The sequence below is a fragment of the Nicotiana attenuata genome, chromosome 1, assembly GCF_001879085.1.
Source record: "Nicotiana attenuata strain UT chromosome 1, NIATTr2, whole genome shotgun sequence".
Taxonomy (NCBI): Eukaryota; Viridiplantae; Streptophyta; class Magnoliopsida; order Solanales; family Solanaceae; genus Nicotiana; species Nicotiana attenuata.
Genome location: NC_031989.1, coordinates 21,875,135 through 21,882,742, shown reverse-complemented (window position 1 = coordinate 21,882,742; position 7,608 = coordinate 21,875,135). Strand labels below are relative to the sequence as shown.

At 39.1% G+C, this 7,608-nt stretch overlaps 1 protein-coding gene across 1 annotated transcript; it reads left to right on the top strand.

Moving 5' to 3' along the window:
* LOC109214774 (GATA transcription factor 9-like) lies at positions 1,508-3,597 on the top strand. Its single transcript, XM_019378754.1, has 2 exons — positions 1,508-2,020; positions 2,497-3,597. Exons 1-2 carry the CDS (start codon positions 1,706-1,708, stop codon positions 3,289-3,291), a joined length of 1,110 nt encoding a protein of 369 aa, XP_019234299.1. The 5' UTR covers positions 1,508-1,705; the 3' UTR covers positions 3,292-3,597.

The window sequence follows — 7,608 nt, the reverse complement described above, 5'->3', positions numbered from 1 at the left end:
TTGAACATTTCAACTAATGATTTTAGTAGAGACATGTATTGTTGATACTTTCTTATTTTCCATTGTTTTTTTGCTATTTACTTATATTTATATTTTTCACATTGTATTCCCCATTTTGTCCTCAATTTTAATATATATAATTTCGTCTTTAATTTATTCATTCAAAACACACAATATCAGTTGTTTTTTCTTGAAATCTCTACCCAAAAAGGATGACATTAGCTAAACGACCTGAACCCAAGTAATTATGATAGATAAACCTATATTATGCATGAAGAGTACTACTTGGAAAAGCATAATGTACAACATATATGGTGTATAGAGTACAGTAATCTGTTGAATTCTTATTCGAAGTATCAGCTTTAACAAATTAACATCTTATATAAAAAATATAATTATTTCATTAAAAATAAAGTATATATAATCAGTGAACACTAGGATTTAGTTATAATAATCCTTCGTACAACAGCATGTTAAATTCTGTTTATAACATAATTTAAACCTATTTTGTGTCATACAAACAAAGCAAAGATCGATAATATTAGAACTCAATGGACTTGGTTAACACAAAATGGTTCCACGCGACACATCCCTTTTTATAATCGCAATGTTCGAATCAGCTTGTGCGCATCTCGATTATTCTATACAATACTTTTAATTGAATTGATAAATATTTACCTGTGTCGAATTTTTACACCTAAATAAACAATTAACCTTAAGAATCTATATAATTCAAAGTGAAAATGCATGCCACTTAATTATGATTAAGTGTTAAAAACTGTAAATTCAAGACATAAATCTCACGTTTAATATTGACTTGGTACGAGTAAGTTTTTACCAAATTATTCTTACACGAGAAAGGATTGGTAGTGAAGGTGGGAAGGAACTGATGACCTAGTTACTCCATTTCATATTAAATGAGGTACTTTCCTTTTTAGTCTGTTCCAAAATAAATGACACATTTTTAAATTTGAAAATAATTCAACTTTAAACTCCTCATTTTACCCATTTTACCCTTAATGAGAAGCTTTTATAACCACACAAAAGTCATGGCCCCACAGAGCTTTACCCCTTAAGCTTTTAAAACCACAAATTTCAAAAATCTTTTTTTTTTCCTTAAACTCCGTATCGAGTCAAACTACCTCATTCAATTTGAAACGGAGGGAGTATTAAGTAAAGACCATTACCATAGTCCCATATTCAATATTCATTTTCACCTTACACCTCACGTGTGGTCCACCGTTGGAAAATCGTGATCATAACACTCTATGCCCAAAAAATACTTTACTTCATCTTTTTTTATCTTTTTTTTTTGTCTCAATTACTTGAAACCACACAAATTAATATCACTAGTTAAAGGACTATCACGTAAATTCACTACCCAAATTTACCTCTTTTTTCTATTTAATATAAAGAAACTTTAATAATTGTTATTTTATTTTAAAGAAATAGTACTCAATATCTAGCTTTTTTTAAAGCCATAGTTTTTCCTAATCAACATCCAAAATTTCAGCCGTTTGCTTGTCCCCTTCAAACGCAAATAAACCCCCTCTCCTTTCTCTTCTTCTTCCACCTCTCTCTCTCCTCCAACACTTCACTCCTCACAACTCTCTCTTTTTCTCTCTATTTTTCCCTCTCACACCAAAAAAACACACTCTTTTCACACATTCTTCTTTGAGCTCCAAATTTGCATAATTTCTAACCAATGGAAACACCTGAATTCTTCCAGACAAGTTACTACAACTCTCAATTCACACCTGAAAAGCGCCTTTCCGACGCCAAAAATGGTGACCATTTCGTCGTTGAGGATCTCTTGGACTTGCCTAACGACGACGGAATGGTCACTGATGGCACGTTGGACGCTACGGTCACCGGAAATTCCGTTGATTCTTCTGTTGTCGATAATTCATGCAATTCTTCATTGTCCGGAAGCAATCACGACCCACAATTAACTGTTGATAATATTATTGGCTGCCGGAATTTCCCCGACGGACAGTTCTCCAGTGAATTCTCCGTCCCGGTAATCATAATTTTCATGCACGCATAATTTTTTTTTTTACGTGCTTTTGTTTTTAGTTTTAATTTCTTTTTTCCGTGTAAATAGAAGCTGGGAGAAAAAGTAGTCACTGGACATGTAACTTTTACGCTTTTGTGAGGAATTTTATTCAATGGCTTTTGTTTTCTTCTAGAAAAGAGCAACATTTACTTTTCCTGTGTGGTTGCTGTGAAAATAAGAAAAGGGAAACAATACAGTGAATACAAAGATAATGAAAATTCAGGTTTTCTAACTTGTCGGGATGACCATGCTGCATTTGTTATTTATTTCTTTCAAAATTAATTCACGTCAGCAATTAATTTTAACGTGAACAATAACTATTGAAATACTTCTATTATTTTCAATTCAAATTTTTACTGATTGTACAAAAGACCATAATTCGAACCATAATGTGAAATATTTGTACTGATTAAATTGTTGTTATTATATTGTTTTTACAGTATGATGATTTAGCTGAGCTGGAATGGCTTTCGAATTTTGTGGAAGAATCATTTTCAAGTAACGAGATGCAAAAAATACAGTTCATTCAAGGAATGAAATCCCGAAATGATAACGAGCCTCACCAATTCATTCCTGATCCTAATAATAACCGAGCATCAGCAGCAACTAACCCAATTTTCAATCCCGATATGTCCGTCCCAGCCAAGGCACGTAGCAAGCGGTCGCGCATGGCTCCAGGCAACTGGGCGTCTCGCTTGCTAGTCGTGTCACCTAATTCTCCCAACAATACGCCAAACTCGCCAATGAACACAACAACAATGCAAGACATGTCATCTTCATCAGAGTCAGGGATCATATCGAGCTCTGGAAAGAAGACAGTGAAGTCGTCTACTCCGAAAATTAAGAAAGAGAATACTCAACATGTTCCAAATAACAATATAGCTAGCAATAATGAAGGAAGGAAGTGTCTTCATTGTGCTACTGATAAGACACCACAATGGAGAACTGGACCAATGGGTCCAAAAACACTTTGTAATGCGTGTGGTGTAAGGTACAAGTCTGGACGCCTTGTCCCTGAATATCGACCTGCTGCTAGTCCAACTTTTGTGCTTACTAAGCACTCGAATTCTCATCGAAAAGTTCTTGAGATTCGGAGGCAAAAGGAAATTGTTCGGACTCATCAGCACCAGCAACAACAGCAATTCCTTCCTCAGAACATGATGTTTGATGTATCCAGTGCTGATGATTACTTGATTCATCAACATATTGGGCCAGATTTTCGGCATCTAATTTAGTGATTAATGGCGGTTTAGGAGTTTGCTTTCGGATATTGAGTTTTTCTGTTCTTAGACAATTTCCTTATATTTTTGCTAGATTAATTTACTCGGACTAGATTCCTAACTTATCGAATTTTGTAGCTTTGTCATAGAAATGAAAAAAAGTTAAGTGATAGATAAGAGACTAAAAGAGACAAGACTGGGCAGTACAAGTACAAGGGGTAGGGTCTAATGTCCTAAGTTTATGTTCCTTTTGCCAAGAATGTGGCAATTTTTCGAACCAATTTTTGTTTGTAATTCAAAGTGTTTATCTCTTTTCTTTTCTTTCTTTTGGCTCTGATTTCCTTTTATAATATCCCGAATAAGTTTTCAGTGGCTTTGTTTTCTTTTAGTCAAATAGGAAAATGAAGGGAAACAATAAAAAATAAGCATGAGAATAATCTTTAAATTGCATGGGAATCACTTCTAAAGTAATGCATGGTTTGTTAAGTGCAAGAAAACTTCAAATTGTAGTTTGCATGATTTACAGATTGGTAGTGTAATGGATAGGTTTTAAAATTTTTCTATTTTCCTTCAATATTTAACTCAAATAGAAATCTGGTTTCTCATTGTAATTGTAAACGGTCGAAATCGGGCTCACCCGATTTTGTTAATTAACCGAGACCAGGATGGTAGGCCAAGGATTGGCCCCGTGTTATATCAGACTGAGATATGGAGGTGCGGTACCAAGCTCGGGATTCAAAGCACCGATCAAGATCGAGACCAGCTGTGATCGATACCGAAGGGAGAAAGAGATCGAACGAGATCTAAGGTAGCCAGCTAGGTCGAATAACAGAAAGCCGAGATATCCGTGATCGGGCAAGGATCGTGGCTGAAATCTCGGCACGTATCGAGTCAGGACCGGTTATTTAGCCTATCACGGGATTTGCTTCTGTAATTAGAATTATACCATAAATAGGATTCCTCTACTATATAAAGAGGGTCCTAATCATTTTGTAATGATCATATTCACGGATAATCAAGCAATATACTACATTTTTCTCTCTTAAAGCTCTCTCAAGCTCTGATGTTCAGTTCATACTTTTGTAGCATACTCTGTTGTTCGAGGGCGATCTAGCTCGAGGGCCACAGTTGTTCATCACATTGGTTTGCTTTATTTTGCTGTTAATTTCTAACGTTAATTTTCATATTTATCAGTTTGTGCCAAGTGAAATCACATATCCTTAAAACCACTTATAAGTTTAATTGTTATCCAATTTTAAGGTTAAACAGTTTGGCGCCCACCGTGGGGCTAAGGATAATAGTGATTACCTGGTAAAATTTTCGTAGCACACATTATTTTATGCTTGTTCTTTGAAGTGTCTTTGATTCCAGGATCAACATGTCAAACTCCCAAGTAGCACCCACACACACAGACAATGGCCTTAGTATTCATGCCGAGAACGAAAACATGGCCGCCCCAGGAAACGGAGTACCTCCAATCAACCCCGATGGAGCTCCGGTCGTGGACCCAATCGACGTCAGCTTCCATATTGCCATTAATGGGAATTTAGGCGTCGATCCCGAAAATAGCGTCCGCAGAGATGCTCGAACAGCCGATCAGAACGCACAGAGCAGTGAAGAAGGTGGGATTAGCCTTCGAATGATATTAGAAATGTTGCAGACTCAACAAGCTGCAATAGCACAACTCCAAAATCAAAATCGAGCACCAAGCAGGATCGAGCTCGAGCCATCACAAGAAGTTATTCATAGAGCCGAATCGGTGCCAAAGAGATCGAATGGAGGGGAATCGGAGACTAATCCTGCTATCATAAAGATGCTCGAGGAACTAACAAAGCGAATCGAGACAGGGGAAAAGAAGATCGAGGAAAACGATAAGAAATTGGAAACTTATAACTCCAGGTTCGACCAAATCCCGGGGGAACCACCGGTATTAAAAGGGCTTGATTCCAAAACTTTTGTCCAGAAACCTTTCCCCCCCGAGTGCGGCTCTGAAGCCAATCCCTAAGAAGTTACGTATGCCCGAGATTCTGAAGTATAACGGGATGATACATCCAAACGAACACGTCACCTCATATACGTGCGCCATCAAGGGAAATGACTTGGAAGATGAGGAGATTGAATCCGTGTTGCTGAAGAAATTCGGGGAGACTCTATCGAAGGGTGCTATGATATGGTACCATAATTTACCTCCTAATTCTATTTATTCATTTGCTATGCTTGCAGATTCCTTTGTAAAGGCGCACGCCGGAGCCATTAAGGTTGCAACAAGAAAGTCGGACCTATTCAAGGTGAGGCAAAAAGATAACGAGATGCTCAGAGAATTCGTATCTCGGTTCTAAACAGAGAGAATGGATTTGCCACCGATCACTGACGATTGGGCTGTTCAGGCCTTCACTCAAGGTCTCAATTTTCGAAGTTCCATAGCTTCACAGCAGTTGAAGCAAAATTTGATCGAGTATCCAGCTGTCACTTGGGCCGATGTACATAATCGATATCAGTTGAAGATCAGGGTCGAGGATGATCAATTGAGAACTCCCTCTAGGTCCGTTTATCCTAACAGGCCCGTGGATAAAATCAGGAGGGATATCGATCGAGAGCCAAGGTCGAATAGAGATCGATACCAACCGTACAACGGGGACCGTAGAAGCAGCAGGTCTAGACGAAACTTTGCACGAAATGAGACAAGAAATGATCGAGGTCAAAGTTCATGAGGTCACATGAGCAAAAATGGTTTTGACAGGGATGATGGGCCTAAAGAAGCTCCACGATTGTCGGAATATAACTTCAGTGTAGATGCATCGGCCATCATTTCAGCCATCGGATGTATCAAGGATACTAAATGGCCTCGACCTCTGCAGACCGATCCAGCCCAGAGAAACCCCAATCAAATATGCAAGTATCATGGTACCCATGGTCATAAAACGGAAGATTGTAGACAGCTAAGGGAGGAAGTAGCCCGATTGTTCAACGAGGGGCACCTTCGAGAATTCTTAAGTGATCGGGCCAAAAATTACTTCAAAAACAGAGATTCAAACAGACAAAACAAGCAAGAAGAGCCACAGCACGTGATTCACATGATCGTTGGTGGGGTCGATATTCCTCAAGGACCGGTATTCAAACGCACCAAGGTGACGATCACAAGGGAAAAATGAACTCAGGACTACTTACCAGAAGAGACCTTGTCTTTCAATGATGAGGATGTAGAAGGGATCGAACAACCTCACAACGACGCACTGGTAATATCTGTCTATATGAATAAAATTCAAGTTAAACGTGTGTTAATTTATCCAGGTAGCTCGGCCAACATTATTCGATCAAAGGTTGTGGAGCAGCTCGGCCTACAAGATCAAATTGTGCCCGCAGCCTGAGTACTTAACGGTTTCAACATGGCAAGTGAAACCACCAAAGGAGAAATTATTTTGCCAGTAAACGTGGCCGGGAGCATCCAAGAAACAAAGTTCCATGTGATCGAAGGGTGACATGAGGTACAATGCACTGCTCGGAAGGCCTTGGATCCATAACATGAGGGCAGTACCCTCGACATTTCATCAAGTTCTGAAGTTCCCAAAATCGAAAGGAGTCAAAACGGTGTACGGGGAGCAACCTGCCGCCAAAGAAATGTTTGCAATCGATGAAGTTTTACCGGTATCGGCACTTTCACCAGCAAAGAGATTGGAGCCGAAGGGAAAATTGAAGGCCAAATAGCAACCACAGTCACCAGTTTCGACCCTACCAGAGGAGCAGGGAACTTACGAGGATGATGACTATATGATGCCTCGATATGATCCTTCATAATTCCCGACGATTCTGACGCCACAAAATCAACAGTCAAAGAGCTGGAATAAATCATACTGATCGAGCATCTGCCCGATCGAAAGGTATACTTGGGCACGGGGTTAACTCCCGAGCTCCGGAAAAAAACTCATTCAATTCCTTTTAGATAAAATGGATTGTTTTGCTTGGTCCTATCTCGATATGACAGGGATCCCACCGGACATCACTACCCATCGATTGAGCTTGGACCCGAAGTTCTGTCCAGTAAAACAAAAAAGAAGGCCCCAATCCGAGATTAAGCATGCATTCATCAAGGATGAGGTAACCAAACTTCTCAAAATAGGTTCCATTCGGGAAGTAAAGTATCCCGTACGGTTAGCAAACGTAGTGGTAGTCCTAAGAAGGGAAATAAACTTAGAACGTGCGTAGATTTTAAAGAATTGAACAACGCATGCCCTAAAGATTCTTTTCCTTTGCCAAATATCGATCGTACGATCGATGCCACGGCCGGCCACGAGATTCTCAGTTTTCTCGATGCCTACTCCGGATACAATCAGA

Excerpts from the sequence above, each read along its gene's own strand:
- LOC109214774 (XM_019378754.1), top strand. The coding sequence starts at position 1,706 with ATGGAAACACCTGAATTCTTCCAGACAAGTTACTACAACTCTCAATTC. Across the intron at positions 2,021-2,496 it reads CCAGTGAATTCTCCGTCCCG|TATGATGATTTAGCTGAGCT; the intron begins GTAATCATAATT and ends TTGTTTTTACAG.